The sequence below is a fragment of the Diplotaxodon limnothrissa genome, linkage group LG3, assembly GCF_057381915.1.
Source record: "Diplotaxodon limnothrissa isolate DT_005_m linkage group LG3, D_limnothrissa_male_GT1.1, whole genome shotgun sequence".
NCBI classification, from domain to species: domain Eukaryota; kingdom Metazoa; phylum Chordata; class Actinopteri; order Cichliformes; family Cichlidae; genus Diplotaxodon; species Diplotaxodon limnothrissa.
The window spans coordinates 26,307,939-26,323,927 of record NC_140598.1 but is presented as its reverse complement, the minus strand read 5'-3'; the positions used below and the strand labels follow the sequence as shown (position 1 = coordinate 26,323,927).

Below are 15,989 nucleotides of genomic sequence, written 5' to 3'. Positions count from 1 at the left end.
GTTTCTTTCACACCTCAAACATTTAGTCAACAATTAAGCAAATACAAGTAATCTGCAATAAATTACAGGTAGTAGTAAAATAAACTACTAACTCTTTTACGCTGCGTCCGCACCTGCACAGGTATTTTTGAAATAGCAGCTGTTTCGTCCACACGTAAACGGCGTTTCAAATCACCGAAAACGGAGATTTGTTTTTTTCCTGTGTAATAATATTCAACATTGCTATCAATACATTTTTCAAAAAATGCCTCTCTGTGCAAAATGGGTTTAAAAATATAAACAACTGTGGGATCCTGTTTGTCTGTGATTTAAACAGCCCAGCGCTGCTCCCGACGAAGGGAAAACCAATCCTGCAGGGGATCCTACCTCGGGACTTGTGCAGGTGAAACCAAAGGGAAGATTTGCTTCACCATATTTTCTAGTCTTTGGCTTAGAATGAAGTTGGTTTGGAAACATATTCGATGCTTCATCTCCTGCTTTGCGTTTCTGTGGGCGCCCGTGCTAGCAGTGTCCAACCCTAACTGTGATTCGTATAGCACAATTTCTAAAACTATTAATACTTATAGCAGAACCACTCACTGAGTTTGCCAAACTAAAAGCACAAACACTGCTTTGCACTCAGTTTGCCATTTTGTAACACACACTTTGCAAATCCGCCTAAGCACTAAAAATAAGCTTCAGGTAAGCCGTCCATGTGGAGTACAATGGAGGGAGCAGGAAGAGTGAGAAGAGTGAGAATTGGAGGAGGCCGAGGAAGAGGACGTGGAGGTGAAGAAGTAGGATGAAGAGGACGACAAGGACAAGGAGGTGAAGTTAGAGGGAGAGGACAAGGAGGAGCAAGATGAATTTACAGAATTGCTAGACGTCTAGCAATTTACAGAATTGCTAGACGAGCAGATGCTGGGGCAGAGGAAGATGTTCACTGCAGACCAAGTAACCCATATAGTCAATATGGTGATTGCAAATAATTCCATAAGGCTACGCAAATTTCAGCAGACCATAATTGAGGATGACACCACCTTTCAAAACATACAAAATGTGAGCATTTCTGTATTAGGTCGTGTTCTTGCTCGCAACAGAATCCGAATGAAACAAATCTACAGAGCACCTTTGGAAAGAAACGGTGAACGTGTAAAACAGCTGCGATATGACTATGTGCAGGTAAGATGTAGTATCATTGGTACTGAATCAGGAAGTGCACACTGTAGTGCTGTGCATGTGCCTGCTGTGCTGAATTAGTTTTGTTTTGTCTAGAGAGTGATGGAGCTAGAGGCAGATGGGTCATGAGCATTTTTTAGTGGATGAGGCTGGTTTTCACCTCACTAAGACAAGAAGACGTGGCAGGAACATTATTGGACACCGTGTCATAATCAGTGTCCCAGGACAACGTGGTGGTAACAGAACTATGTGTGCAGCTGTAAGTCAAAATGTGTTTGTTGGGTTTATCGAGGCACAAACGCTGCTGGAACACAAGCCCAAACTGCACGACAAAACAAAACAAGACAGAGCTCTTTGTCTTTGTGGCTCGCGAGGGAAGTCAGTCCAGGCCTTCACCTGTCCTTAGTCAACTTCGACTGATTTCTTCGCTACAGCCCTTTTTATTGTCAGCAAGCAATCATTCATGAATATGCAATTACAAATCCATGTGACATTCTTAAGCAGGCACATCTGAACAACATCAGTGTCTGTATTCTGTGTGTGTGTGTTTCCAGCTATACCATACATAGACATATGACCTTTCAATGAACTTAAACTGTACTGTGTATGAGGTATGCAGAAAAGCAGAAGTAAGTGTCTCGCTAAATGATAAGAACAGGAGCTTGCAATAGATCATCTCTCAAACGAACACTTAAAGGTGTGAAGTCATGCACTTTCAGGAAGAGCAAAGTCTAGTTCCTAAAGCTATAATGGAAATAATAACGTCAAGGCTGCTTCCTCTCATCTCATGGTACACAAGTGCACACAGACTTTTAACAGACCTAACAAGGATATGATTTTTATCAGCATACAAATGATTATATGTTTCAAAGCACAAATGACAATATAAAAACTATCAGCTTCAACAGTGTTGTTCACCATAATGCAACCCTGGGCCCATATAACACTGCACGCATCATTACATTCCTGGACACCTTACATGACATGCTCACTACTGTTCAGAGACCAGAGCAGACCAGATACGTCATCATATGGGACAATGTTAGTTTCCATAGGGCTGCTTTGGTCCGCAACTGGTTTACAGATCACCCACCCCTCACTGTACTCAACCTCCACCCATACTCTCCATTCTTGAATCCAATTGAAGAGTTCTTCTCTGCCTGGCGCTGGAAGGTCTATGACCATCATCCCCATCAACGCAAAGCCCTTTTACAGGCAGTGGAAGAGGCATGTGGGGATATTGACCAGGCATCATGTCAGGCCTGGATACGCCATTCCAGAAGATATTTTTGCCTTGGACTAGAGGACATTGCATGTGATGTATGCAAAATGTTGTGGCCGGACGCAGAGAGACGACGCGATGTAGACTGATTTCTTTTTTTCCTCAGTGAAATTACTATTTTGTTTTAACTTGGAAATAAACACTTGTGTTTGTTTTGATGTGTGTGAATAAACACCAGCACTTGAAGTTTGGATCCCTCTATGTTTACGGACCTACGACAAAAGTATGACCTCAAACTGACATGGCCTACCTTGTGCACAGAGAAAGCAAAAGCCAGATGTGGTTTTTATTCATACCATCAGTGTGTAGTTGGTGCTTCGTGTGCTTATTAATGTGATAGCTTGTATTAACTGTTTGATACAAAAATACCATTTTTACAAAGGTTTGGAGAGTTAAGCAGGTTTATTAGCTTTTACAAGAAAACCACAATGTTTTGCTGATTTGGTGAAGAGTTTTCTTATTTGTGTGTAGAGTTTTGCAAAAATAGCCAATAGTTAAAAAAAATGTGCTCAAGCCATCAGAAAAACTGTATTAAATAATAGTCCCTGTCAGTTCTCTGAGAGAGACTAGAATTGAATCCAGAATTGAATTCAAATCCTGCTCCTCACATACAAGGTCTTAAATAATCAGGCCCCATCTTATCTTAATGACCTTGTAGTACCATATCACCCTATTAGAGCACTTCGCTCTCGCTCTGCAGGCCTACTTGTTGTTCCTAGAGTATTTAAAAGTAGAATGGGAGGCAGAGCCTTCAGTTTTCAGGCCCCTCTTCTGTGGAACCAGCTTCCAGTTTGGATTCAGGAGACAGACACTATCTCTACTTTCAAGATTAGGCTTAAAACTTTCCTTTTTGCTAAAGCATATAGTTAGGGCTGGATCAGGTGACCCTGAATCCTCCCTTAGTTATGCTGCAATAGATGTAGGCTGGTGGGGGATTCCCATGATGCATTGAGTTTTTCCTTTCCAGGCACTAAGTGTTTATAAACCTTAAACCACAATTTAATTATTCATTATTATTAATCTAAGTTCCTGATCAAATGCGATTGTCCACTTGTTGGGTTTTCTCTGTATTATCTGGGTTTGTGACTGTTGTTGGGATTTGACCCTAGATAAATAAAACTGAATTGAATCAGTAAATGTTGGATTAAATATTGTAACTGGTTGTAGTCTTTTAAAATAGCTTTAATGCATGAATCTCAAAGACACACGCTCTGTGAACGTTGTGTTTGTACAAATATAGAAAGACTCAGAGGAAGAGGGCGGGCTTTACTTGGTGTCAGTGACAGAAATGAAAAAAAGCTCAAATGAGTGAGAAGGACGATGAAGGAAACATCTGTGCTGTGTCTGCTCTGTAAGTAGAATCTCTGTGTTTGTTTGAATTCTTGTACTTTGACTGTCTGCTCTCCTGATAACTGATGATGAAGGAGAAGACATGAAAAACAAATCAGGCTGAATTCAAGTTCAAACACCACGAGGACCAACTGCAGGTCTGAAGTTTCACAGAGTTACTGATGAATTTATGAGTGAAAAGCTGAAATAAAATGTTGGTGTTTGTATGAACAGAGCAGAGGACAGACCTTAGTTTAGTTATAGTTTGTATGTATTCAGTGTAACTATAATGTAACTTGAAGGACTTCCTTGTTCTACAGTAACTCCAGAAGCAGCTCATGAAGCATGAAATGATGTGATCAGTTTTATTTAATAATTCTGATCATCGAGAAGTAGAAATTGAAATCCTGGAGTCTCTGGTTTAGTACGAGCAGCTTTTTGCTGACCTGGTTTAGATCCACGTTTCCTCTGACAGGAAGATCAAACTGGGCTGTAGGCGACACAACATGGAGAGTTTGATGTTTCTGTTTTAGAGGGAAACATCAAATAATACAAAGTTGTTCTGAGTGATCACCTTTGTGTGTTTATGTCAAATCAACCTGAGTGTCATTTCTCTTTAGTTCTGATCTCACTGCTGAGCTGCACAACAAACCAAGGTCAGTAACCTTCTTCTGTCACAGTTTAAACCTGATCAACTCTGACAGGTTTTACACATTTGGATTAAAACTTTCAGTAAAGATCTCAAAGACGTGATCATTAGTTTTCATTTTAACCCTCACAGCTCGTCTGACTGTGAGTCCCAGCAGCTCTCAGTTCTTTGAAGGAGACTTTGTGTCTCTGAGCTGTGAGGAGGACGACAGCTCTGCTGGATGGACTCTGAGGAGAAACACAAGCAAACAACAGAGGACTCAGTGTGGAGGAGATGGATTTGGACAACCAGCTGGTTCTTCCTGTAAGATGACTATGATGGTGCCTCATGACAGTGGAGTTTACTGGTGTGAGTCCAGAGAGGGTCCCATCAGTAACATGGTTAACCTGACAGTCACTGGTAAGCTGAGTGTGTGGAGTTAGTGTTGATGAAGCTGTGTGTAAATGGATGAAATGCTGTAGTTTGTCTCTGTGTTGAGGTGGATCAGTGATCCTGCAGAGTCCTGTCCTCCCTGTGATGGAGGGAGATGACGTCACTCTGCTCTGTAAAACAAAGACCACTCCCTCCAACCTCCCAGCTGCTTTCTATAAAGATGGCTCCCTCATCAGGAAGCAGCCTACAGGTCACATGACCATCCAGCATGTTTCCAGGTCTGATGAAGGCCTCTACAAGTGTGACATCAGCGGTCATGGAGAGTCTCCATCCAGCTGGATCACTGTCACAGGTGACACACTCACCTGTCTGTGTTTCTGCAGCTTTCAACATTCACAATAAACTAATGATTACATGTTGTTTATTTCAGGGAAACCTACAACCACATCTCCATCTACTCCCACACCTGTATCTACATCCACCTCTATCCCTACATCAGCTACTCGCCCTGGTTCTTCTGTTCTTCTTCATGTGTTAATCTCTGTTGGATCAGTGTGCGTTTTGGTGCTACTGGTGTTACTGGTTCTACTGGTGAGACAATGTAATCACAGAAAACCTGAAGGTGAGACTTTCTGATCTTTCATGCAAGGAATTTGATTTGTTGAATAATCTAAACATTTATTACGATTACGTGTTAGTGTTTATATTGTGTTTCTGTGCAAGTAACTTTTAGTTTCTCATACAATGGTATTACTGTTAAATTTCAGCAGATCAAGGCAAAGCTGCACGAGATGATGTCACATACAGTGATGTCAAAATATCACATCGCAGACAGCAGCCTGTGAAACACAGCAGAGGTAATAACGTTTGGTGGGTGATGTGGTTTTCCAGTGTGGAGAAAACTGTTTATAAAACGGTATCACTTGAAATTTTGATATTTTGGAAGAGTTCAGAGAAATGCTGAGTGGAAAACTACAACACTAAGAACCAATATTGATGCTGTTTGAGTGACAGTTTCTGTAACATGTAATTGTAGTAAACATGTTGGTCAGTGAACTTACAAGACTGTATATCAAAGATGGAAAAGAGCACCATGACTTCATATACTGGTTTCAGAAACTAAAAGTTAACATTTTTAACAGCATCATGTTAGCTTTTATAGCCAGGAGAGACTCTATTTATCAGCTATCAGCTAATGTTAGCTAGCTTGGTTATCAAGCTTCTCCATAGACTGTATGAGACAAACAGAAAGGGACTGATAGCTGCTAATTAGAGCTCAGTAACATCAAAATAAGATCCTAGAATTCCACTCAGCAGAGGTGCAGTTCAGGGACTCCAACAGACAAATAGGCCACACCAAGGGCTTGGATTTGGCATGGATGGTAATTTGATCTCTTCAAGTAAAGAAAAACAAAACCCATAGAAAGAAAAAAAACGATCTGTCAATGTCTCAATCACCCAGCGGTGCAGAAAGAGTTAAATTACGTTCTCTACTGGAGTACTACATCATGTGACAAATATGGCCAATGTGATTGGCTGTGCCTCTCAGGGAGCTCTGTTTAGTTTTAGCAGCGACAAACCTGCACTGAGAAGACCTGCAAGGAAGAGAGGAGGATGGCAGCAAAAAGGAAGAACCTGGATATAAGAAAGTATTTTTCAAAGAAGATAAGATAAGATAAGATAAGATGACCTTTATTAGTCCCACAGGTGGGAAATTTGTTTTGTTACAGCAAAAGTGCAAAGTTATGTAGCAGAAATTAGAAAACACTGGAATGCAATAAAATAAAATAAAATACTATATACAATAGAATAAAATAGAAATACTATATACAACTGAGTAAGAAAATACAAAAGTACAACTTTGTCAGAAGAAGAATTGTACAAGAATTGCACATATAGCAGTCTTATTGCACATGTGAGGGTTTGATCAGCTGCAAAAGTCTTTGTTGTGGAGTCTGACAGCAGTGGGGAGGAAAGAGCTGCGAAATCTCTCCATCCCACACCGTGGGTGCCGCAGTCTCCCACTGAAGGAGCTGCTCAGTGCTGTCACAGTCTGCTGCATGGGGTGGGAGATGTTGTCCAACAGTGATGACAGCTTAGCCGCCATTCTCCGGTCACTCACCACCTCCACTGGGTCCAGAGGGCATCCTAGGACAGAGCTGGCCCTTCGGATCAGCCTGTTCAGTCTCTTCCTGTCCCCGGCAGAGATGCTGCCGCCCCAGCAGACCACGCCATAAAAGATAGCAGAAGCCACCACAGAGTCATAGAAGGTCTTCAGCAGTGGGCCCTCCACTCCAAACGACCTGAGCTGCAGGTACAGCCTGCTCTGCCCTTTCCTGTAGAGGGCGTCTGAGTTATGAGTCCAGTCCAGTTTGTTGTTCAGATGAACACCAAGGTACCTGTAGCTGTCCACAGCCTCAATGTCCATACCTTAGGTGTTCAGTGGTTGCAGTGGAGAATGCTTGTGCCTGTGGAAGTCTACCACCAGCTCCTTGGTTTTGTTGGCGTTGATCTGGAGGTAGTTCAGCTGGCACCAGTCCACAAAGTCCTGAGTCAGTCCTCTGTACTTCTTGTCGTCCCCATCAGTGATGAGGCCGACTATTGCAGAGTCATCAGAGAATTTCTGCAGGAAGCACTGGGTGGAATTGTGGGAGAAGTCTGCAGTGTAGATGGTGAAGAGGAACGGAGCCAGAACCGTTCCCTGTGGGGCCCCCGTACTGCAGACGACCCTGTCCGACACACAGCCCTGAGTCCTCACATACTGTGGTCGGTCGGTGAGGTAGTCCAGGATCCAGGTAGTGAGGTGATGGTCCACTCCAGAGTTCTCCAGCTTGTCCTTCAGAACCGAGGGAAGAATAGTGTTGAAGGCACTGGAGAAATCAAAGAACATGATTCTCACAGTGCTTCCAGCGGTCTCCAGGTGAGCGAGGGAACGATGTAGGAGGTGAATGACGGCATCATCCGCTCCAATGCCAGGCTGGTAGGCAAACTGAAGTGGGTCCAGTGATGAGCTTATTAGGCGCCGAAGCTGAGCCAGGACCAACCGCTCCAGGGTCTTCATCAGGTGGGATGTCAGAGCCACCGGCCTGTAGCTGTTGAGGTCCTTGGGGCGTGAAGTCTTTGGCACTGGTACAACACAGGAGGTTTTCCAGAGCTGTGGGACTCTTCCCAGCCTCAGGCTCAGGTTGAAGAGGTGCTCCATCACCCCACACAGTTGGTCCGCGCAGGACCTGACGACCCTCGAGCTGATGCCATCTGGGCCCGCTGCCTTCTTGGCTTTAATCCCCCTCAGTTCCCTCCTAACCTGGGTGGTTGAGAGAGACAGGCTGGAGCCTTGTGTTGAGTGTGTATTGGATGCTGTTGTTGGGGGTGTTGAGGAGTGAGCAGGGTGAATAGAGGAGGTGTGAAGTGTCTGAGGTGTCAGAGGTGGAACAGCAGCAGTGGGGGTGGATGAGTCTGCAGCCGATGTTGGAGCCTCATGGTTGAATCAAATCTGTTGAAGAAATGATTCAGTTCATTTGCCCACCTCAGATCCCTCCCAGGCAGAGAGTTCTGCTGTTTGTGGCCTGAGATGGTCCCGAGGCCTCTCCAGACTTCAGAAACTATGGCTGTAATGTGACAAAATGTGGAAAAGTTCAAGGGGGCCGAATACTTTTGCAAACCACTGTAGTTTACAGAGGCTGTTAAAATTATATGTTGGTGACACAATAATTTCACCCCAATGGTACTGACATATTCATAGGGTTAATTTTTGAGACAAAATATCATGAGGTAGTCATGAGTAACGTCATTTTTGCGGAAAATGTACTTTTTACTTGTAGGCCTTAAAAGCCTACACTGGTGTTTTTATAAGTCATGTTTGACTTTCTGAATAGTTTCTGGGATGCTTAGAACTCAAATTGCACTGCTGGAAATATTTTATTTTGATGAACCTGCTGCTTTCTTTGCAAATTTGCATCATAAGATTGTTTTTCGTTTTTCCTGCAGTATATAAAAATTGGTGTATCTCAAAAATAAAACTATGAAGACACTCAAAATAAATTTCCTGTTGTTGTAAACTATGTTTTGCAACTTTTTTGTATTTAAAGTTTTGAGGGATAAACCTCTTAACCCTGGAGAAACCATGGGGTCAAATTTGACCCCATGGTTTCTCCAGGGTTAAATTTCTCCAAGTAGAAATATATGTTAAAAAAAACCAAAAATGATTTTCAATTTCTTTGTAGTTTATTGCACTTTTTTGCAATTTATGTCGTTACTATGGACTTAATGCAGACATATTATTAAAATTTGGGCTATAACGGTTGTATTGATGTATAGCAACTTGAAATGCTCCCAAAAATGGCACTGCAGCATGTAAAAATATAAAGATGAGCTCTGGCGGCCTTGGTTCTATGGTAGGTGTACCTGATCTATATGTTATATGGCTGAAGTAAACTAAAGCCTAAAATACTTAGTCATGTGTTTAATAGTATTTTAACATTATATAATTCACATATAAAATTGTAATTTTAAATGGTTTAAAAGCAGGTAGAATAGCATATGTAGGCAAGTATATTTACTTCTCTTTTTTTTTTTATCAAGAAGCAAAGACAAAAGGGGGGAAAAAAGAAACAGGGAAGGTTTCATTGGTTGAATCATCCATCCTCACCAATGCCAAAACCAAATCTACACCCTTGGGCCACGCCCCTAATTATGCAAACTGTAAGCCTCAATAACATTTAAACAGGTCAGTTATAACAACAATCACCTCATGTACAGCAAATGAATATCAGTCTGTCTGTAGATTTTCGCACCATGTTAAGTTCTGTGTTTGCTGAACGGTGTGTTTGTCGTCTGTGGTTAACACTAACGAGTCTGCGACTGTTTCTGAGGAAGAAACGATAAGAGCTTCATCTGCAGGTGTTTCAACACAGAGGTGTGAATGTTAAATAGAGGAAGAAACACGTGAGTTATTTGTAAGAGTATTTCTGTAAACTCACACAGGTCAGACACTGTTATCATATTCACAAATATGAAAGACTTAATTATTATTGTAAATTTTCTATTATTGTAAACTAATTTCCTGCAGTATTGTTCACAGTTTTCCTTTTAAGATTTACTCTTTCATATTTATGACACCAGCATAAGAAATTCCTTCTGGCTCACTATCTAAATTCTGAATTTATCTTTTATAAAGTCAATAATTTAACAGTTTGTCTGACGTCCTGTTATTCTGATCAGCTGACATGTCTGGCATTCAGTTCGTCCTTTATCAGGTCTCTTTACCTCACATTTTAATTCATGTTGAACTATTTTAAACTTTTAAAATAACCTGAGCAGTAACTGAAAACACTCTGAGTGTTTCATATAAAGATTTGTGAGTGGCAGCAGTTTCATGTCTGTTCTCAGCTGTTCTGTCTGCAGTGACGTCCTCTGTGTGTGTTTTACTGTGCAGACACTGATCCAGCTGCAGTTTACTCAGCAGTGAGAACTGAAGACATCACTTATGGAAAAATCATCACAGACAAGAACAAACGATCACAGACGAGAGGTAAAGCTGCTCTTCTTCACTTCTGCATAAAAACGTCCCGATGATGTTCACGTGGTTTTTATCCTTCTGTGTTTGAGTGTGCTTCTGAGGTCGCACAACTTCAGCTGCAGCTCGCACACAGGTTGTTAAAAGGATGACTTAGTTGTCAATATGAGTCCTATAAATAAGGCCAAACAGACCAAAGAGTGTTTTCAGCCACACTGTCCTTTAATTCAATTTTACAACATTGTATTTTAGTTTTTGCAAACCACAACAGAATCTTCCTGTTGTTGTTGGCTGCTCTCAGTCTGAAACTGCAGCCATGTATATCTGCCTGCTCGTTCGGAGCCACCTATAAGCAGCTCTTGAAGTTGACAAAAACTAAGCATAGATTTAGAGGAGACTGTGTGACTGTAGCTGCGCCAGAGTTGTGCAATGATCTGCCCTTCCACGTTAGGCCTCGTCTCTTTCTGAGTTTAAAACTTTCACACTTTTTTAAGAGGTTGACTGTAATTTTTTTCTAATTCTCTATTTTGAACCTGATTGACTTCATTTTCTGTTCATGCTTTTTGTATATGAACAGCACTGTGTGAACCCTGTTTTTTTAAAGTGCTTTATCAGTAAAGGTGTCATGGTACGAGTCTGACAACACTGATGAGAACATGTCGGCTTTCGTGCTTGTGTTTAGTGTGTCAGTCTGCACTGAGAGAAGATGGCGGCTTTGCTTTTAACACAGACACCTCACAAATCTATCCTTTCACTGATTGGCTCACAGCAAAGGTGCTGAGAGGAGAAACTGTGACGAGCAGTTTATAAAAAATCCCCACTTACTGTGTGTGCGATGCTTCATTACAAATACTGTTTACACACAGTAAGCGCTGCAGTGATTAAACATCTTCTTCTTTGTCTGAACACAAAATATTTGATGATGAAACTCTGATGAGAAGTTTCCACATTACTAAAGCTGCTTCTTTCACACGAGGATGGACTCAGGTGCTGCACCAAGGCCCAATGTTGGATTGAAGGATTCTGAACTGTGAATTATTCCCAATCAGATTTTCTGTGGAACATGAAGCTCAACTTAAGTTTCCCACACTGAAAGTTGGAGCACCAACTTCCCCTGAGTTAGTAATCCAAGATGGCAGTACTGAAAACAGCAGTAAAAGTGTAAACTTTAAATCTGTCCTGTCACTGCTGTGTGTTTGTGACTCGCTAAATAATCCAAACACAGAGCAGTGACCAGGCTCTATTCATTAAAGTGTTTTATGAGGACAAATAAGTCAGTATTGTGCTGTTTGCTACTGATACCTGAACGGCTCTAAGAACCAAAATAACTCCTTTATTTTTGTCTCTTTGGCTGTGAAGTGTCTGGAGCCCAGCATTAGTCTGATACCAGCTGCAGCACAAACTGCTTCAGTTACCAAAAGTGCAAGAAGGTGTTTGTGGTTCACAGCAGAGGTGCAGAGAGGAGAAAAAAACAGTGAAACCCTAAATGCTCCCCCACCCTCCTCGCACACAAGTGCAGCCTCAGCATCATGGAAACTATTTAAAAACTGTAAACTATATAATGGATAAAAACTAATGAACAAAGACTAAAGCAACCTTTCTACGTTCTCCCAAACTGCACAGCTCCTTAGTGCACAGAGCTCATTCATGTCAGCACTGACTGGTGACACAGCTCTGCAATAAAAACTGTTTTCCAGTCTGTTTGTCCTTGTTTTAATCGTTCTGTTCTGTCTGCCCGATGGTAACAGTTCAAACATGAGCACAGTCCAAAGAAGCCATGATGATGATATTAGCCTTTTTGAGGCAGCAGGAACTATGTAGGTCCTCCAGAGTTGGGAGAAGCCATCCAGTAACCCTGTGGAGCTCCTTTTTCTGTGCAACAGCAAAACCACACACAAGCAATACACTAACATGTGGAGCCATGGTATGGGGATCTTCCTGAGGACCCTCAGGAAAGTCTCTGCTGTGATGTCTTTACCCAATCCGTGTTTAGACCCTGGGTCATTTCTGCCTGAAGTAAACTTGCAGAAACAGGAAGTCCTGACCCTCTCCTCGTGGTCAGTCGGTGATCAGGTCGTTTGTCCTGGACACTGTGGTGTCATCAGGGTTCACCAGATTATAGAGCAGGGGCTCAGCACACAGCTCTGTGAGGATCCAGTGTTGAGCTGCAGGGCTGTGTCGGCCCACTCTGACCCACTGTGGGTGTTGACAGCAAGTTATTGATCCAAAGATACCAGGTGTGTGGCAGTCACAGAAACACACACAGTGTGTGTCTGACTATTATCTGTAACATGTTTTGTCATAGCTGTAATGTGTCAGCTGTTCTGTCTGCAGTGACAGTGTGACTGTGTGTGTTTTACTGTGCAGAGACAGATGCAGCTGCAGGGAGAACTGAAGACGTCACTTATGGAAAAATCATCAAAGAGAAGAAAAAGCGATCAGACACGAGAGGTAAAGCTGCTCTTCTTCACTTCTGCAGTCAGGTATTTTTTAGAGCTAAACATTAGAGTGCTAATGTTCCCCTGGAGCTGTCCTGGACACGTCAGGGGATAAAACCTTGGGATCAGGAGGAAGATGACTCCATGTGATCTCATGACCTGGTGGAGCTCCTACCTCCGTGTTCATAGTAACTGAGCTCTGAAAACAATGTTTGGAGATAAACTCTAATAAGAAGTTTGTGCGTAACTAAAGCTGCTTCTTTCACAGTGAGGATGAACTGAGGTGCTGCACCAAGGCAGATTAAAATATTGTAAACTGTGTCCAAAGCTGCACAGACAGACAGGTTTCAGAGTCTGCTGGTGGTTCCTGTTTTTGTATAGCGCTTTACACATCCAGTCATCCACCCATTCACACACTGGTGATGCCAAGCTACATTGTAGCCACAGCTGCCCTGGGGCGCACTGACAGAGGCGAGGCTGCCAGAGACTGGCCTCTGACCACCACCAGTAGGCAACGGGTGAAGTGTCTTGCCCAAGGACACAACGACCGAGACTGTCCAAGCTGGGGCTCGAACCAGCAACCTTCTGATTACAAGACGAACTCCCAACTCTTGAGCCACGAAGTCTCACAGCTCAGCCTGTTGAGGTGGAGAGAAGAGAGACTTAAGCTGATGAGCTCTGTGGGTTAAAGGTTTGAGTTTTGTTTATTTCATCGATGTCTCACAGCTAAACTTTGTGGAGCGTGGAAGTGCTGTAACTTGTTGCTGAGATGGTTTCCAGTAAAGTCTGACTTACATATTTTCAGCTTGTCACCTTACTGCGGTAAAGTCTTGAGCAAAGTTTGCAGCTCGGTTGATGGCACCTTTGTTTTTCTCAGAAACACTTCATAGTTCTATCCGATCAGTCATTGGTTCACAGCACAGGTGTTAAGAGGAGAAAGAAAACTGTGAAACCCCCATCAGTCATTAAAGTACTCCACCACTCAACTGTGCAATGATCCATCACAACAGTCATGACAACTACTGAAGAAGTTTACAAAGAAAAACACCTATAAACTCACAAGTTATCCAAATTGCACAGCCCCATGAAGCACATGCCTAGCACGGGAATAAAAAGGGTAGAAGGACACCAAGAGCCCTTATACACTTGGACCTACTCAGGTCACCTCGACTTGGGGTTTTCATTTGGTGGAAGTCCCTGGTACTGTTTATTATTATTATTATTATTATTATTATTATTATTATTATTATTATTATTATTATTCTGTTTTTAGCACCTGCTAGAAGCCAGAGTTCTAAGCAATCTGAAAAGAAAGAACAAAAGAAAAAATTAAGAGTCTCGGGGGATAATATTCTTCATGAGGACCCTGCAGAAGTTAAATCTCTGCTTTGCCTTCTTAACCACACGTTCAGGCTCTTGTTGTTGTAAAATCCCAGAAACTGGACGTCTGTGACCTTTTCCACACAGTTCCTGCTGATAATTACGTGCTTAATCACAGTGAAGTCCATGGTCCTGTCTCGTGTCCTGGACATTTTGGGGACCAAGTTGTTGTCTTTAAACCACTGAGACAGTCGCTGGGTAGACTCATTGTCCCCAGAAATGACACCGACCACCGTGAGTCAACTGCAAATCTGATGAATGTGTTGCTGGGAGGGGAAGAAAGTATGGAGCAGGGTGCTCAGAACAGCTGTAGAGGTCTGAGGTCATACTCTCACCCTCTTTGTGCATCCTGATGGGAAGCCGTCGATACAAAGTCATAATATGTGGCGTCATTTTCACAAAAAAATAAAATTCTCCAATAATAAGACGGAAACTTTGCTTAAATATGAGAGCGAAGCTGGAAGCAGCAAATCATTCATCTTTTAAAATGTGACTTAATGCACTTGCTTAACAAATTGTTGCAGCTCTGTGGGCTCCAGGCTCAGTTCTGTGAACCAAACAGGCACCTAAAGTGTGATTTGTATCTGAGCTGGTTCCCAGTAAAGTCTGAACTGGGACTGTGTGTGATGCAGAGAGGTTGGAGGTCTTTATTGAACTACAAAGCTTGTAATCATGTTTCCTGTTGTTTGAACTGTGTTTGTGTTCAGACTTTAAACCAGAGCCAGACGTCGTCTACTCTTCACTGAAGTAGTCCACCAGTCCAACCACTGATGTCCAGCTGCTGGTCTCTAACTGGTCCTCCCAGCACCTCAGAGCAGAGGACATCCACAGATTTCAGAGATTTTTACATGTTTCACTTTCATTTCTCTGTTAATTCGACTCAAACAAGTCATACTTCCTTAGTCTACGAGAAACAAACCATAAAGCAGCTGACATGAAAAAAACAACAGATTTAAAAGTTGTCAGTTTCTGGTAGCAGCTGAAATGTTTTCATGAGTAAAAACTAATTTTTTCTCCTTTTTGTATTTGTTTGTTCAAAACAAAAACAGCAAAAAAGCCTAATTAAAATGTTACAATTACCAGTAAAAGAGGAGAAAACCCGGCTTCTGTCACCACGTGGTCGCCACTGAAAAGGTTTTTTTTTAAATCTGCTGCCATCTACTGGCTACACTGAGTGTTACAGCAGAGCGGCTGCTTTATAAATGAAAAACAGAACAAGAAACCAGCGTTACTCTGCCATCCAGAGGAAATATCTGGCTGTGCATCATGTTTCTGAGATTTTTACAGTAGCCTCAGTTTTCTGTGAATTCCTTTTCTTTTGGATGTTCCCTTTACTGGTCTCCATAGTGACTCGTCAGCCTCCATCCCAGCATCCTCCTCCTTCTAACCAACCCTCTGTTGTATTTCTATTCTCCTCCTGCCTGCAGCTCCATCTTCATGGAACGCCAGGACTGCCATAATGAATTAATTAAATACACCATTAAATAGTTACTTAAATGTGGCAATAATGAATTAAAATCAGAAATAATTAATTACATAAATATTTACGCCACATTTAATTAACTATTTAATGGTGTATTTAATTAATTCATTATGGCAGTCCTGGCGTTCCATACATCTTCACCACCCTTTGCCCAGTATATCCACTCTCCTTCCTCTGCACACGTCCAAACCATCATAACCTTTTTACGTCTTTAAGATGTGGCTGTAGTTTAGCTAGCTTGATGTTTTTCTGTTGACACGGGTGGACAGTTCCAACCTGCACTGAACACTCTGTTATAATTGTGATGGTTTTATAATTTAATTTTCTTAAATTTCACACATGGCATCACATCTGAGTAGTGTTTACCTGCCTCGTCCATCTTT

The 15,989-nt window shown here is 42.1% G+C and overlaps 1 protein-coding gene and 1 pseudogene across 1 annotated transcript; both read left to right on the top strand.

Annotated features, from left to right (window-relative positions):
* The first annotated feature begins 1,086 nt into the window (after positions 1-1,086).
* On the top strand, positions 1,087-2,529 carry LOC146635116 (uncharacterized; annotated as a pseudogene).
* Positions 2,530-3,760: 1,231 nt separating this feature from the next.
* Positions 3,761-14,874, top strand: LOC146635115 (uncharacterized). The gene is made up of 9 exons (XM_085350032.1): positions 3,761-3,791; positions 4,390-4,425; positions 4,551-4,817; positions 4,897-5,142; positions 5,221-5,412; positions 5,567-5,647; positions 10,225-10,320; positions 12,673-12,756; positions 14,831-14,874. The coding sequence occupies exons 1-9, from the start codon at positions 3,761-3,763 to the stop codon at positions 14,872-14,874; spliced, it is 1,077 nt and encodes a 358-aa protein (XP_085206158.1).
* The last annotated feature ends 1,115 nt before the right edge of the window (positions 14,875-15,989 follow it).